Here is a 17562-nt window from a genome sequence, read left to right on the forward strand (position 1 = left end):
AAAAAAATTTATTACAACAGTGCGTTGGATAGTTTAGGTTCCTATACACAGAACACAAACGTTGCGATACGGCACGAGCTTCCCGTCACACGTTTGCGCACGATATCGCAACGTTTCCTCATTTATTGAGCTTCACTCTTGCTCAGGGCTTCCCCTGTATACAGGAGATGTATGTGAATGAGTAAACCCAGCTTCCGAAATTGGTGCCACTACACCCCTTTACGAGAGGCTCTGCGACACAAATTGGGCACCTCGCTTTTCGTCACTTGTAGTGCTACTGCACGACGCAAGGAAACCGTTACGCCAAGTTGGAATGCCGATTTCTAAGCAGTTTTTTTTTTTAAGTACATCTCAGCAAAGAGACGGGCGCAGGTTGTGACACTTGAAGACATTGCAATTCATTGGCATTTGAACTTGTGTTGTCCCGCATCAATCCTTTCAGTTCTTTATGCGTTCCTCTCGGTATTCGATACCTCCCTCCCCCCTTCCCTCCACACCCGCGCTGGTGAACACGACCGAAAAAGAAAAAAAAAACATTGCAGGGCCCCTGCACCGACCTCAAACGCTGCCCGAATCAAGTCAATCGACCTAGTTGAATCGCGAGCTATAATCGAGTTGCCTTAATCTAACGAGTGAGCTTGAGTGGAAGGGAAGACGATCTTAACCAGTTTTCTTCCCATGTAAGCACCACAAACTTTACAGTTCGCTACGCAAGGCTCGTCTCCGCGTGCAAACGAGAGAAGAAAAATTAAACTTAAAAAAATTCGACCACGCATGACGTGTCCTGAACTTACACAACACAACGCGTTCGCAAGCTCGAATACACCCTCGCGTAAATAAAAAAAAACAGGAGAAAAGGAGAAAAAAAAGGGGGAAAACGCAAATGCAGAAACAGATAAAGATAAATCTTGGAAGACGCCCTCTTTCGTCAGAAGCAAGTTTGCAGTTATGCAGCAAACGCGTTTTCAAAAGATTCGGTCATGTTGCAACCTCTGAAGGCAGTAGAGATGAAAAACGCAAACAAACAAACAATAAAAGACGCGGGATCTTTACACGCTCAATTCGAAATCGACAAAGACGTGTCCCGGATGCTCGAGCAGCGAAAAATGTTCCGGCATCAATACGGCGTGAAAAGACGTTGCATGATACGAGCATGAAACGAATAAATCAGTGAGAAAATGAATGCGAAAACGCCGGGAGATGATGATCATCATATATTCGCACGACACGCTTCTCTCTCTCTCTCTCGCTCTCTCTCTGCGCACTCTGGAAGTTTTCTCGCATCTTGATGCGCGAAGAAAACGTTTTCGTTCGCAAAAACGAGACGACGAGTCACAACGACATGACGGCGCCGCCCCCTGCTGACAGGATGTGTCGAAACGAGGTAGGTGTGTGAGAGCGGGAGGGGGGAGAGGGAGGGGTCAGAAAACAACACTGGCACGGAGGATACAACACGAGGTTGAAAGAGAACAGCGAATATCGAGAGAGAGAGAGAAACGCTTGTCCTCCGGATATCGTATTACCAGCCCCCCGCCCAAAACAACTTGTACTTTTCATCTAAAAGCTTAAGGAAAGTGTGATGGAGGGGGGGGGGGGATCGGAAAAAAAAACGTGGGAATAGATGACACACGAGATCGCAAGATAACAGCGGTCGAGAGAGAAGCACTTGTTCGGAGATCGTGTTACCACCGCCCAACGAACGTCGTTTATATTTTCCTCAAAACCGATTTCTTTTAATGGATTGAGAAGCGCCGGTGACAGGAAGTGGGAGTGACAGTGATGAGCGGGAACACAAAGGAAAAAAAAGAAACAAATGGGAGAAAAGGGGGGAGGGGTGCTTTTCAGAAAGTCACGTACGGACTACCCGAGACTCTCACCGCATCGCACGCTCGGTGTTTTGCAGCGCACAACGTCGAAGGTTGACAACGAAAAGCTTCCTCCGCAGAAATCTGGCGAAATCTGTAGTAGACGATAAGACAACACGCCTGGCATGAGAAAGAAATTGATGGGGCAATCAATACATCTTGAAGGGGGCAGGAAGGGGGGGGATGCAACACAGCAGTCTTAAGAAAATAAGACGAACTTTTTTCTCACGAGGCCCTGAATACACTTTCACCATTATTACTATTGTTAAGTATCATTGAGAGGTTTTCCCAGCACTACCGGTGCCTGGTGTACCAGCGCCTCAAACATGTGATTGTCAACCCATTCTCTCATCCTGCCTTCTTTTCACTACCCTTCTCCCCAAGGAAGGCCACCTGTCAGTCCGGTAACATCTATCCCTAACTGTGAAAAAAATAACAAGTGAACAAATTAATAGCGTTCACCTAGTTTATGACGTTACGCCCACAGAGCCAGAGCCGCTCCCGCCCCCTCTCTCACCCCAACATTCATTTCCCTTTTATGTCCCACAAGGAACCACCTTTGCTCTACGCATCAAATGAGTAATAACGGTATTTTGAAGCACCCCCAAAAAGGGGGCGTTTTTCGTTTCCATAACGTGTACTATTCAACGTTCTCCACACACCGAAGCCAGACAACACGTACAAAACACTATACTTTTGATGTTTTCCTCGCGTGGCATCTGCAAGCCAGCCCGATCGCGAAGGACATTATCGAGAGGATTGAACACAGTTCACTGCTTGGAGAACTTTACAGCCTGCATGCAAACTTAACTGCCGAAATCTCCGTCATAGTCTCTCTGCGCGACATTCAACTCGTCGTCGTGTACTGTTTTAAAAGCGCGGAATTAAACATACATTCAACGTATCATTAATACCCCTGTATAGCCCTACGACATTCTTTTTGGGGATTTTCGACACCAGTTTTTTTTTTCATTTATAGCCACAACCCCAAAAATGGTTAGCATTCATGTCAGTACTCATTTAAAACTAGCGCTTGATACGCTTCAGTCATTCAGGAGGCTCTGACTTTCAATTTGCGACGCTGATTTTGCTTCAACGTTGAGATCACCTGTACACAGACAAACTTTATTTAGACGGGCAGCAAAAATTAGAACTGATCATTTCTGTGTACGTACCCCCCAGCCCCTCCTCCGAGCCTGCATGTCTTGCATTCTGCTGCATTATATCCCCCCCCAACCCCCACTCCTCATTAAACTGCACTGCTGTTTTACTCTTTCCTGAGACGTGCCACAAATGAAGTTGAAGTTTATTTCAGGCAAAAACAAAAAAAAAGAAGAAAGGTACAATTTGCGTAGGGTACCGGCGAAAAGGCATAAAAGCCTGGCAAAGCGCCTGCCCCCTGTAAACCCAAAACCCACCAAAATAACACAGTGCTCAGTGTAAAGTAACGAGTCAATAAGAAATTAAGCATAAATAAGTTTCCACGTGCAAAACATGTACAGGAAAACATAAATGAGCGAAAATTTGCGCAGGCGATGAAATCAATAAAGCATATGCGTGTCCGACAAATGAAGCAAACTGTAGAGGACATAAACAAACACTGATGTAAGACATGTAAAATACCTGAAGAAACTTTAATTTAATAACAAGCACGTCCTCATAACTTTGAAAATGACGCTCCAAGATATTCACCCCTTTTCAAACTCCAACCGGCTGCCGTTCCAGCTCAAAAATCTCGAATGCATTCCACCGCCCAAGCGGATTCTCCAAAGTAAACGTGCTTCTACACTCCCAACGCGATGCGCCAGACCCACCACTGTAGATATGCCCCACCAACCCCGCCTGTTCATCATTCACGGCCGACAACACACGGTCTAAACTCTTCAACGGAGCGCGAGAACCCGATTGTTATGCAAAAGCGGACGAGGATGAGAAAGGCGGGGAGGGAGAGGGAGGGGGGCGTTTCTTCATTTTCGGCGAGACTTTTAGAAAAGGCCTGACCGAACTCGCGTAGGCGCTATACCCTCGGTAAATTCGTAAACAAGGTCAAGGTTGCGAATATCGCGGTAATTCATTATTCATTCATTCATTTAAAAATACCTCATAGGCCTCTGGTGAGAAAGCGCGATATGTGGGGGGGGGGGGGAGGGGGCTGAGCTCTCGCTGTACATCGAATATGCGACAAACGTGGGCGGCGACAGCATTGTACATGACATAGTAATTATCAGACAATTATTTTAGACAGTCGTTTTCCGAATCGGTATGTGTAATCCTTACTGAGGCCGGGAAATTCGCAATCGAGAATTTTAATTATCTTTCACGACACCTTCAAACTTCCGTGTTTTTTTTTGTTTTTTTTACACACGTCCACACCTGCTACTTTAGCAGCAGCCTCGTACAGCCACGTGACGCAGAAGTTGTGAAATAACCGGGAGGGTTAATCCCGGCCTACCATGTTGCCAAGAAACAGTACAAAATTTTAAAGCTAGACAAAACGAACAGAGGAAGAAAAAAAAAGGGGGGGGGGAGGAGGAAGAAGCACATGTTGCACGTTTAAACCTTTTTCGTTTCGTCCATGTTTAAAATTCCGCGCCGTCCTTGCAAACGTGATTTATTTGAAGAATTCACGCAGCACCCCCCCCCTTACACCCCCTTCTTTCACCCACATAAAAGGGAAGATCTGAAAGGGTTACCGGGAAGGGAGGGGGAAGTAATTCGTTTTTTTCCCTTAAGATTTGAGGGAACTTGAAATTAACCCGATAGCTGACGAAATAACTAAATCCTGCTCGCAAACAGCTTCAATATAAGCGTGCAGTATACGGGAGCACGAAAAAAAAATCGATATAGGTACGGCAATATCACCGGATGATATTGACTGGAAATCCTACGCGGAAGCAACACCGACGCGAAATTTCATTTACTATAATTTAAACTACGTTTCTTCCTATTTCGTTTTCGTTTTCACAGCGCGACAGCTGTTTACTATAAGGCTCGCTTATCCCAGCACACGACAGAACGACAAAGTGCTTCCTCCGAAATTGCCTTGCGAAACGAGACGAAGCCAATGCTTCCGAGTAATACGAGTTCCGTTCTGTCAAGGTTTTACGCGGGGATCTTACCAGACGCTGCCCCTGCCTAACGAAACAAAATATCTCCGGTTTCGATTTCGATTACACCTGCTCGGCCGAAGTAATGTTTGAAAACGAACATGACTCGAATAACAAACAAAACAATTCCTTCACTAAAGCGGCCCGACTGATGGGACAGGTCTCTGGTGAAAGTCGATCACAAGCAGGTCCGCCAGCCGCGACGTTGGTAAACGAATACTAGTTTAATGTGTGGAATTTCAGAGATAGACAGAGAGATAGACAGAGAGAGAAAGAAAGAGGGAAAGAAAGAAAGAAAGACAGACAGACAGACAGACAGACAGACAGACAGACAGACAGACAGACAGACAGACAGATAGATAGATAGATAGATAGATAGATAGATAGATAGATATATAGATATATAGATAGATAGATAGATAGATAGATAGATAGATAGATAGATAGATAGATAGATAGATAGATAGATAGATAGATAGATAGATAGATAGATAGATAGATAGATAGATAGATGCGAAGTATGAGAGGCGACGGTTTGAGAAATGACAGCGTAAATGCGAATTACTAGCCCTCCAAGCCATGGTCGCCGCCCGTAGCAGTAGCGCAGGGGGAGAGCTAAGAGCTCCAATCAGCGTCGCAACCGCAGCTAATGGGAGCAAACCAGCTCCGAACTGCGGAGACAATGAAAAACGACTGTCCCCCAGCAGCGTGAGTAATAGAGAGAGACCACCACCAAATAAACCGTAAAGAAAATCAATTAACCTAAACACGATGCCAAAAAAGACCAGCCGCTTTAAAACCACAGCGAAAGTCCCTTGAGAGCCGGTGGCAGGTGCTTCATTTTAGAGCCCGATTAAAAAAGAAGGAAAAAAGATCACACTGTCGAATCGCCGGGCACCTCTGACGCAGCTACCTGTCGTGCAAAACCTACGGGTCTCAAAAGTTCCGTGCAGTGCGGCCAAAGCTACATGTACAAGTGTGTTGAATTAGGACAGTTAATAGGGCTAGTTAAATGCAGCTACCGGTGGGAAAATCCGTCGGAGCAGTTTCGGTCCACTGGAGAAAATAAATAAATGGATAAATAAATAAATAAATAAAAACTTCTGGCACGCAAGCTTAACTTGTTCCTCTTCATCCGACATAGCAGAGCTCTGGATTTTCTTCTATACCACGAATAACGTTTACGGAAACTTGAATCGAAAGCACCGCTCACAGAGAACCACAAGTACAGTGGCGATATCGGGGGCTAAGTGCGCCAGAAACGATTTAGCATTACCTTTTGCTTAGTTCCCTTCAATTTCCTTGGCAGCCAACCCAACGCTACGGCTATCAAGCAAGAGACGTTCGCCACGAGCCCGACAACAGTTCCTCACTCCCAGCGACCACTGCACCGAATCATAAAGCAAGATACGAACGCGGACAACGGATCGCCCACACGCGTTTCAAACATGCAGTCTGCGAATTCCCCGATTGGGCGACGCCTGGGATGGCGCGTAGTAGCGAACTACTAAAGGCGATACCTCTATTAGTACGCCAGAGCGCTTGGCTATACAGCACAAAATTGGCGAGGCCGCAGGAGGAGAGGCACGAAATTCGAGCCGAGTTATCGGCGCCACTAATTCGTTCCCTTCGTTTGCTGGTATCTATTTTACATCAAACCAGGTTGGATAGACGCGGGATAGCTAGCAGCTCGTTTAGTGAGCAGCACACATGTCGAGCTAGCCGATAACGACCCAATCTAGTTCCCACCAAAAACACCACAGGCACCCGCGGAAAAAGCCAGCTCCATGCGAGAGGCGTAGAGCGACTTCCTCCGTAATACATCCTCCATGCACGCCTAAGAACACTGCCTACAATCAATCATAATTAACAGCTGTGCACGAATTCCATTGACTTTACATATATTATCGTCTCCTTCGCAAAAAAGGCAAGCACACATTTCTAGCAATAACTGAGAAAAGACTATGTGAGCACGCTTACAGAGCAGCCGTGAAGAAGCTTGAAAAATCCATTAGTATTATTTAACCGGCAAACCACCACCGGCATTGTCTCAAATGGAATGGCGGTGAGATTGAAGAATAATGAACATGAGCGGAACAAAAAAAAAGTACATCGAACGGTCGGTCTACAAATATATCAGGCGCATTCCCTGGGAAGCTCTAATTACGGCAAGATTTCAAGTGAGGGAGGCAATATCACTGCAACTGCAAACTACAACTGCACACTTGAAAAAAAAGGTTGGTGGTATATTCACTAACTACTAGCCCGTTACTTCTCACAGAATCCACTAACCAGCTAGTAAATGCAGCTAGTAAAGGTAACCATAGTGAAAGGCACTACCTCGTTGGGCTCGTAGCAAACACTAGCCCAAATGCTAAAAGGCTGGGTAAAAGCACTACGTCGATAGGTAGTTAAAGTTACCACATAGTTGGTAAATGAATAGTGTGGACCCGAGTGGTTTGTTCATTACTAAATTGTTAGTAACACCCGCAAATAGAGGTTTACGCCTGTTTTGTTAAATGTTCGTGTGCGTGGCCATAGCAATATGATTCTGTTACAAAATTATAGGATAAAAAAAGAATTCACATGGCCCTCATAAATTATTAATGACCTTTAATTAGGTCAAATAACTACAGTGGTATAAGTGCTCATCACCAGCATCATACTTGTAGAAAATTGCCCACATGACCATATGATCATATCAGATTCACATATTAATCAAATGTGAATCTCATATGCCCATATGGACTCATATGAGCATATGGTATGCTCATATGAGTCCATGTGAGCATTTGATTCTTGTACTCACATGATTATATGAGCAGATCATGAGAACATGCATGCATGCACAAGTGTGTTTAGAAAAAGTGTTCAACGATTTCCTTAACTATGGGACAGCAGTGCACCGTCCCTTGCTAAAACAAAGCAATAGTTCCTTGTTAAAACCAAGGAGGTTAAGCCCAGCGAGCCCAAGTAAATCTTTAAGACTTGGAAATGCCAGATTTCTACCGTAGCAGCAGCTTGAAGACTATATATACCCCTGCTTTGGGACCGCACACCGCGTAGTGGTTAGCAGTCACAGAATTTATAAGATAATTGTTTTTTTCTATGCATCATCGTGTTCCCTTCTAGTTATGTGTGTGCCATTACGTGGCATGAAACTTGCATTCCAAGGTAGTCAATAAAAATAGAGCTTGCCTAAATTTTGCTAACAATCTCACCATTATGGCATAATGTACTGCGGCATCTACGACAGCTCTGGCAACGTAGGTGGCTTAGTAGTTGCCTAGTTAAAAACACTAAGAAAGGTTTCCTGGTTAGTAACGCCTAAAGTTACTAGCTGTGCTAGCTGGTGGCTACTAAAAGTATCCCGCAAAAGGTAATAAAGTACTGCGGAAACTAGTAAACACGCGCGTTCACTAACTAATTACTAACTTTTTTTCAAAGAGTGAAGGAACCAACATGACGAAGCAGCGATGCACTCCTCTACTTAACAATGCTTTCATGCGCACGTTAGGTTACATGAGGCAACATTTAGCATACTTAATACCCTGCCCGAATGCATCAATAACTGCATACACTGAGATGCCACTGGCATATTGCCCCCAGGAGCCTTATATCTGGTCTCAATAACCCATTTCAAGTTACACTGCAGTTTCTAGTACAGTAAGCTATCAGGCCTGTACTCTGAAACGCTCCTTACCTAAGACTATTTCCTGACCTTACGGGAAGAGCCCTTCATGGCCCCTAATCTGAAGAAGCTCCTTGAGAGAGCCAACATATTCTCAAAGCTCCCTTGAACCCTCCCTTTGGTAAGGACCACCTCAGTAAGGTAAGGCGCGGGTTTCAGAAGACTGGGAGCGGGAGCAGCTGCAGAATTCAGACTAAACGTCGGTCTTTAAGAAGGAATAAAGAATATTCTCAAGGCATACCGATGAATGATAACGTGTACGCTGCTTTTTCGCCATATATGCACACATCCTTTTCCCCCCTTCCTTTAACTTTCACCTGTTACAGCAGCAAAAAAATTAAAGAAAGCACAGTCGAGCAACCGTGAGCTTCATTGCTTTCGTTGATCTACATCAGCGGCCCATTATATGGGAGCGAGCTATAAAGATTGTTCAGAAGAATTTAGGAAGCGCATGGGAGTGATTTTCAGAACCAAGCAATGTTAAGCGTCTGATGCTTCTTCAGTTGGGTGCAATCTTGGTCAGAATGCGCAGTGCGTCTAAATTATGTTTACATTCTCAACAAGGACTTGTGGAGCGACAATGTGGTGGCTCGAGTTTGCATTCTGTAGTCATAAATGGTCAGAATATCCATATCATCAGAAAACATGAAAGCTCGCTTTTTGCTGAATCTGCAAACCACATAGGAAAAAGAAAACACCCTCTTCAGGGTACGGCATACTTGTCAAAAGGTCGATTGCTCAGAATAGCTTCTCGAACGCGGTAAACGAGTCTCGCTGCTTCAGAGTAGGTGCCAGTTTTCAGGCAAATGTCACTCGCGCCAAAGTTTTGTCACGGCGAATTACTAATCTCAGTAGCTGAGTCAGTCCGCACACAAAATGAGAGCTGGCGGCCCGTGTCATTATTCCCACCTCAAATAAGCTTTGCAGTTTATCAAAAAGAAGCATACCTACAAAGAATTAGGAAGCCCTTCGCGAACTTAACCCCCATAACCGATTTCTGCCATGTACGATGGGTGATGTGTACAGAACGTCCATAAACTCTCAAACTCGCAGATTTTGGAACGATCGACTGTGAAAACATGCCAACTATGTTAGGAACAGAAAAATACCCCCACATCCTCGAAGGGAATCACGAGGAAATGCGAATGTATTGCGTAGCGTCCATAACGGTGTTTCGCACGTGAAAGCCAAGCGTTAGAAAAATAATGCTTTCATTTTCTTACATTGTGCAGCTAATAGCGCTGTTCCTGGCACGCACGTGGCGTTTTTCTGCCACAAGAAACCCGGTATGCATTTCCAGCACCAGTAGCTAGCGTGCACAATTAAAGAATACTATGAAGTGAACAAAACAAAACATCGTTCTCTCTCGCTATGAAGGAGGGAGTGAGAGCGGAGAAATAACATCTGCCGGCGCGCGGACAACACCGGATGCCTGACATAGCCCGACTAAGAAATTCATTCGCATTTATAATGAGGGCTTGCTGCACCTGTCTGTTCACTTAGATAGCCACAATTTTTTCCTATGCGTACAACTGCACCTGCACGATTGTGGAGGAAGCTGGAAGGAGACGTCCCGCTCACCGACGGCTGGGACACGTTGACAAGGTCCCCCAAGACTACACTGCATCGAGCCGGTTGCACAGAATTGCAAAGTGAATACCAGTTTTGATGCTACAGTACCAGCTCACCAAGTCTAGAAACAATATTGCCTAAAATAATAAATTAAAAGTGGAAGAATTCAATTTCATGAATGTTGTGGGATGCGCAAGACATTGCTAAATCTTCCAACCTAATTACGGAGTTTTTATTATAAAAAAAACAAGAACCCACTTGCCGCAGTCAGGCTGCAAGCCTTCTTCAACAAATGCAAACTTTATCAATGTGCTCACACAGAGCAAACTTCTACAGTATCTACAAACAAGCATGCCTGTACAATTTACGCAGCTGGAAAGCATAAAGACAAATTAGCAATACACTGCGATAACACAGTAAGCAAAAAGATGCAAGAACATAACTATGCAATGAGCTGTGAATGCAACGTTGGAATCTGGAACCGAACAAGCTAACAACATTCAGATGGTCAAGGCTAATTAGGAAGCCTAAACTAAGGCCATATATAACCGCCACTCATCGATGGGCTATTTTTGTGTGTTAGTGGCTTCACATCCCTGGGAAGGTCTCACGATGTTGCTGCAAACCTTCTGGTCGAAAACAGTTCGGAAAGTTTAAGTATAGCCCGCAGGATAACGCCTGTTTAGACACTTGGCAAAACGTGTTTGTGAGTTCACCATGTTTGCTCCTATGCACAAAGAACAGCCGCTGAATTGCTTAGAAGCCCTGGTATTCATGAAAAACATTAATAGTAGGAAGCAGCAGGAAAGGAGCAATTATTGAAGCTTATAAGCAAACTGTGCAGAAAATAGACGCACAAGATCCCCTTTAAGGCTTTCGACCACCATAAAATGTGTTCCAATTGATTGATATGTGGGGTTTAACGTCCCAAAACCACTATATGATTATGAGAGACGCCGTAGTGGAGGGCTCCGGAAATTTAGACCACCTGGGGTTCTTTAACGTGCACCCAAATCTGAGCACACGAACCTACAACAATGTGTTCCAATTTGTGAAACAGCTTAGAACCACAAGATAAAAACAAGATAGTAAAAGCATTAGCACGGCAGGTGTGTTCTTTGAAAAATAAACAATTTTGCATGTGTGTTGCTTATGAACATAAGCGAGCTTGATACATTCAGCAGTTATCGGTGACTTAGTGACACCTAACAACCAACCAGCCAGCCTGTCTAGCAGCATTAACGACTAATGTTAGAGTTAAGATAAATGGGTGGTTACATGCTCGTAATGAAGTAAAGCAGCAAACGGTGCTCTCATCCGTTGATCTTCAAACATTGCCAGTAGAGGAATTGAGAGTGGAAGGTGTAAGAATATAATTAGTTTAGCACAGCAATGCATGTGTTAGAACTCTGAAGTACTGCAGCTGACAGGAGCTTGAAGATCACCTATTGTAAGCAATATCTGCAAGCGTGTGAAATACAATAACCAATGCGGAATAATTTGATATAAAAAAACACGAGACACAATAAGTCAGCACAAGAGTCCTATAACAGTGTACACAAGAAAACATGGAACGAAGAAAAAACACCACAGCGTCTCAGTTGCAACCCAGCAAACATCGAGATAGGAAAGTTTCTTCCGGGTTTGAAATAAGCATCCAGATAACTGACATCAGGTCTTCTCACTACAAACCATTCCTTCAAAGACAGGCAATTGCCCACACCGGATTGCACCAAAAAGTACTACTGTTCATACACCCGACGCAGCGATCGCTCGAAACTGAGCACATCGCAGCAAAACACTCATTCGCCTAGAACAAAAGCACAGGCAAAATATGATCTGATAGAAGAAACCAAAGTTCACTCTCCAGCAAAGCAGATATAGCGAGATTAGGATCTTACTATCCTGGCTGATGCAAAAGGTACACAAGAGTTGTCAGACAAAAGGCTTTGGCATGCTGTCAAGCTCATCATCCCTCTCTTTTTTTTTTATGCTTCGATGATATGCCCACCCCCTCCCCCAAGATGAAAAGTGAACGAGAAAAATTGAAATGAAGTAAAAAAAAAATGAAGCTGATTAGTGAGGACACCATGCCAGAATGAAGAGTATGCAAGCCCATTGCAACAAGCTTCACGTCCCACAAAAAGACACGCGCAGGGAAAGCTTCAAAACAAAAATTTGAAATCTAACAGACTTGCAAGGTTGGAGGCTTTAAGAGCATTCTTTAATCGACGATGACACGCGGAGTGCCTCTGCATAAAATTAACAAAAAGAAATACAGAACAAGCACCGACTGCAAATTAAACTATTTTCATGCTTGAACAGGCAGCACAAAAGACAGTGACACAAGAAGAAACAAGAGAGACAAGACCAAAGCTCGCCAGGTCGTTTTGTTGTTTCATTGCTATTGTGCTGACTGTTGAAATAGAAATTCGTACATATTAGCCTAGATATCAGCTTTTGTAAACTTGATTTTCATAAACCCACAAGATATACCCATGTGATCGTGAATGCAAGCGGCAAAGCTATTGCAAATGCAAAAATGGACATTTCAGTAAGGCATCCTATAAAAAACAAAATAAAAACAAGGCTAAAAGTACACTTCAGACCAGGGTACCGAAGGGTTTCCTTTGTGCGTTCCTTCCATTGCGCGTTTCTTGTGCTGTGCTCATAACAAGCACGAAAATTACATTGTGCGTACGCAATCCAACGGAATTCACTGCATAGCAATGCTGACAGGGGAGAACTTATGGCTGCGAAATAGTAAAGGTCCGTGTACCGATTTAAATGCCTAGTTAAGGAACACCCCACTGTCGAAAATTCCAGAGCTTTCTATTACGGGGTGGGGTCCCTCATAATCACGTTGTTTAGGGCCACAAAAGCACAGCAATTATTACATTAACGTTCAACACGATTGTGACTCGCGTGGCTGAAGAACAAGTTTGAATTTACTGAGCTCAGAAAATGACTCACGAAGGCACGTTCACAAGCGCATCAGCCTTAGCGTAGAGTGCTCAAGATCTTGAGATGCACAGGCACGAAATGTGTCCAAACAAACTGACATAACAAGGCAAACAAATAAAAAAAGTGCGAAAATGCCACGCCTCACGTGTTTAAAAGACCAGGAATGCACACACGAACACAAGAGAGCAGCCAAAGCAACTTCACTGCTTTTTTAGCGTTTCTGCTTGCACGGCCAGTATTTCGACATGAATACCGGCCAACTAGCCTAACTCTCTCTCTTATTCTAATGTCACATCTTGCGTAATAGTTTATACGCAAGTCTCCGGTATGTGCCTATAGCTGGCCAGACGCCCACGAATAATGAAATCGCCCGTCTGTCCAAGGTTGCGCAACAAGTTAAAACAAAAAAATTAATTCGAGTCGGGAGAGGGTTTAGCCAACGTCCGACGTAGCGACCACGCGCGAACAAACGAAAGCGATGAAACGGTAAGGACATTTTTCAGGTAGGTGCAAAAAAGACATGCGATAACTTCTGGCAATAAGCCAACAAATCGTGCGCTGGACCTGTCTGTACAGGTTATATATATATATATATATATATATATATATATATATATATATATATATATATATATATTAGAAATAACGTTCACGTGTTGGATTGGGGGAGAGGGATTCATTCAGCTGAGGGTACGCCAGTTCATACTGCGAAAAACAAAATCGAACCCACATATTCTTACAGACACATTAGGACGCTGTATCCGCCCTAATCGCGACTGCAAATCTCCAGCTGCACGTAATCGGCTCACCTGAAAACAGTGAATACAGATGGCACCTCCTGGCGCAACGACGGACTTGCACCGGTTCCTCCACATCTCCGCGAAACACAACCTTCGGTGTACACTCCATCACTTATTTTTTCCAAGGCATCAGAACTTCGTACGTCCGACTCGCAAGTAGCCCCACAACCAACTGCCGATTTATGTTTTTCTTTGCTTTCTTTCTTTCTTGTTTACTTCGCTTTCCGCTGTAGTGGAAAGGTAGGGGGGGGGGGGGAATCATGAGGCACTCGCTCGAATACTCGGCAAACTTTCGCCAGCGTCACCGTCCGAGATTACGCGGCGCGAGCTTTTTATCTCGAGGCGTGGATGACAGAGATAAGGAGGCAATGCATATCTCAGAAAAGCACCACTATCTTGAGAGATCCCCCCCTCCCCGCCGTACACTCACAAGTGCAACTTGTGTTACAGGCTAGTGAGGTAGGAAGATGAAAAAGAACCCGAGGCTTTTCCCGCGAATCCGGCCTCGATGTACGCCGATAACAGCCTCTCAAAGTTAGAAGACCGGACGCTAGGGTGCTCGCGCTTACAAGACGACTCGCTTCTCGAGACGCCGAGCTTCCGAGATGCTAAACAAGAAGTTGTCGCGAACGGAATTGAACAAACACGTCTGCAACGCAACTCATTCGCTGGGTTGGTTTCATACCACGACGGCCAACATACGAGCGGGCCAGAGTGCAAACACAGAAAAAAAAAACACAGAAGCGACTCGAGCGCTGCAGGTTGTAAACATCGCGAACCAGCGCACACACACACACACACACACACACACATAAACACCGCTCTCGGCGTCACATTACTAGACGCCGCAGCATCAATTCAAGTCCGCTGCGGGGCTAGAGCTGCGAAACAATGCACGAACGTGCACCTGGCGGCGTGCAGCTCGCAAAAACCACAGCTGTGTGCTACCCGGAGGTCGGGAAATGCACAAACCGAGTCGCCGATTCACCTGTCAAAACTAGTTAAGCCTAGCATCAACGAGTCCGTTAAGAAGCCGACGAAAAACTAGTGTGAGCGCGCCGCTGAAGCAGCGCGAGATGGCTGTTCAAACGAGGGCTCACCATCTTCAAGGCGAAGTTGGGCTAAAGCTTCGGCGGTCGCCTGTGGGTCCGAGTTGCTGCGATGTCGCCTGTGTCCAAGTTCACGCACCTTCAAATATTCGCTGCCCGTGGCAGACATTACAGTCCCCCGAACCCCACGCGAAAATTTCCGGAACCTGCCGAAGTGAGCGTCAGAGCACTACTGCCATCTACCGATGAAGCTGGCAAACATTATCAAAAGAAATTTTAAAGCAACAATAGGCGGCGCAAAAACTAAACTTACTTCAGAAGTTTTACACAACAAAGTGTCAAATCTGAAATAAATATACTACATCGTCAATATACAGCAAAGTTTTTGACATCATTTATGTTGTCAAGTTATTTGTGCAACACTCACAGCCCAAACAAAAAAAAAGTTGTGTCGCCCTCTCTGTTTGCTTGAGAAATGCGTGAAATGCTGCAGCGTTTAATAAAGTTGACAGATGGCAGCACTAAGCGTTATCTTTTGCGCGGGTGTCTTTAAATGCGGTTACAATGCTGAAGAACTCAATTGTTGCTATAAATAATCACGCTCGTTTTCTAAAGCTTCTTTTGTAAAGTCAAGGCGTTCAACTGATCTGTACAATAGAGGTGGTGCTGATTTAAAAGCAACTTACTCTTCATCCTGTGTTCTGACGCCACAGTAAAATTATTTTTTTTTATGGAACAGTGCGTTTTCGCCAGCTGGTTTTGCTCGACCAAGCACAGCGAGCCGCAAAGGCCAGTTGGAGCCCTCGACTGAGAATCACAACCACTTGCTCAGAAACCTTTTATCGAATAAAAAGAAAGTTGCTTCTTTAGTAGGGTGTGACGTTGGGCGAGTTGATACTAAAATATTTGTGGTACAAGTGATACACGCAAGCAAAAAAGAAGGAGACAAGATGGGGCGCCAGACTTACAACTCGTTTACTTTTCTTACATCACCCAAATATATATGCTTTTTAAATGCGCACAAATAGGGGGCACAGCGCAAGTTACTATCACATTGCACACACGAAAACACAAACATAAAAAGCCATCGCACAGTGCTATCTAGAAACAGGTATTCCTTCTTGTACAATAGTTGACCGGACACTAACGCAATCGTTCCCCTTCCTTTGTATGTGATACACCTCAAGTACTTCACGTGCTAACGTTTCCCTGCAGCAAGAACAGAACTCTGCATCCCTGAGGGGGGCAAAAGCAGTTTCTAAAGAAAAAGCGCTTAAAATGGGGTGCCAACGTCATGAGTAAAAGAACGTGAGGCCCCGATAGTGCGTTTACGCACCACGTTCACGTACGAGATTGGACAAGAGCGCTCGTGGCACGCGACCAGAGGCCGTAATGGGAAATCCCAAAGGATGAGCTGCCACTGTGCTGTGGGGGCCTCGAGCTGCGAAGACGGGGGAAACTAGCGTCGATACGGTGACAGAAGTAGTAGAGCCACCCGGTTCTGTCGGCGAGGAGGCCTGGGAAGGGGCCGTGGACCTCGGAGGTCCCGAATTATACCCGTGCCACACGGGCAGAGTAAATGGCACTTACCGTATAATGCCTTCAGATTGAAGGTCATTCGCGCGGTGCCACACGGATGAACGAAATGGCATTCGCCCAAATGCCATCCGTCACCTAATGCCATCGCCAGAACTCATTCGACTGAGAAATGAGTACTCTCGACGGCACAGCTGATGAATTAATTGTTCAGCAGTTCCTATTAATTGCTCAGCAGTTCAGCAACCTTATTCAGCAGTTCCTGGGAAGAACTACAGCTCTTTCGCTTCAAGCCGGAGTGGAGGTGGCCCACACCAGTCTTCGAGAAAGTCCGTGACCAGCTAAGCCTACCTAGCCTAGCGAGGCTGGAGACAACGATGAAAACAGGGACACCGGCAAGGAGGTCAAGCAACTCGTTCGTCGGATTATGACCATGACTCTAGGAACGCGCGGTGAAAGTCGACAACGGACTCGACTAATCGTCGAGACAGCAAAGGATACGGAGTCGACGTGACAACACGACGAGCTGCAAGAACGTTTCAGTATTGAGTCGCCATATTGGCTAGATAGTTGCTGGCTAGGGCTTGAGCTGTCCGATAAGGTAGCTTACTGTTAGTTTCGGCTTCCTTGTACATTCGAGTTTTGTGTGCTTGTGCGGGATATGTTAATTTTTAGTATTTTCTATTTTTCATTTTTTTAGATAAAGGTGTGTTTGTTTTGCCACGCCCGTCTCTGGTCTCTCTCTCTCTCTCAATCCAATCCTTCGCAAGTGCTCCCGAGATAAATCGTGACGGTATCTTTGGCACACACCCACGCAGAGGGATTGCCCAAGAACCAGGTAATGTTAAAGAAAAAAACAAGACTTTAATTACATTAGCTTGCGGATTTCTGTACGTCACACTGTGTCATCTTTCACTTTCCTCGGTCCATGTACTACTTGAAAGCGCATTAAAACGCGTAGATTTAGATCATAATGCA

At 45.0% G+C, this 17562-nt stretch overlaps 1 protein-coding gene across 4 annotated transcripts in view; it reads right to left on the reverse strand.

Moving 5' to 3' along the window:
- The window catches only part of LOC119163578 (phosphatase and actin regulator 2), a 147458-nt gene extending 132207 nt beyond the window's left edge, over positions 1-15251 (reverse strand). For 3 of the 4 annotated variants that reach the window (XM_075873273.1, XM_037415605.2, XM_037415603.2), the window contains exon 1: positions 15100-15251. In XM_075873273.1, coding sequence (XP_075729388.1) covers positions 15100-15217 — 118 coding nt within the window. In that variant the 5' untranslated portion in view covers positions 15218-15251. Of the gene's footprint in view, positions 1-14008; positions 14152-15099 lie in introns of those variants that run through there. The other variant, XM_075873271.1, reaches the window with a different exon arrangement.
- Between the last annotated feature and the right edge of the window lie 2311 nt (positions 15252-17562).

This window comes from Rhipicephalus microplus, chromosome 9, assembly GCF_043290135.1.
Source record: "Rhipicephalus microplus isolate Deutch F79 chromosome 9, USDA_Rmic, whole genome shotgun sequence".
Taxonomy (NCBI): domain Eukaryota; kingdom Metazoa; phylum Arthropoda; class Arachnida; order Ixodida; family Ixodidae; genus Rhipicephalus; species Rhipicephalus microplus.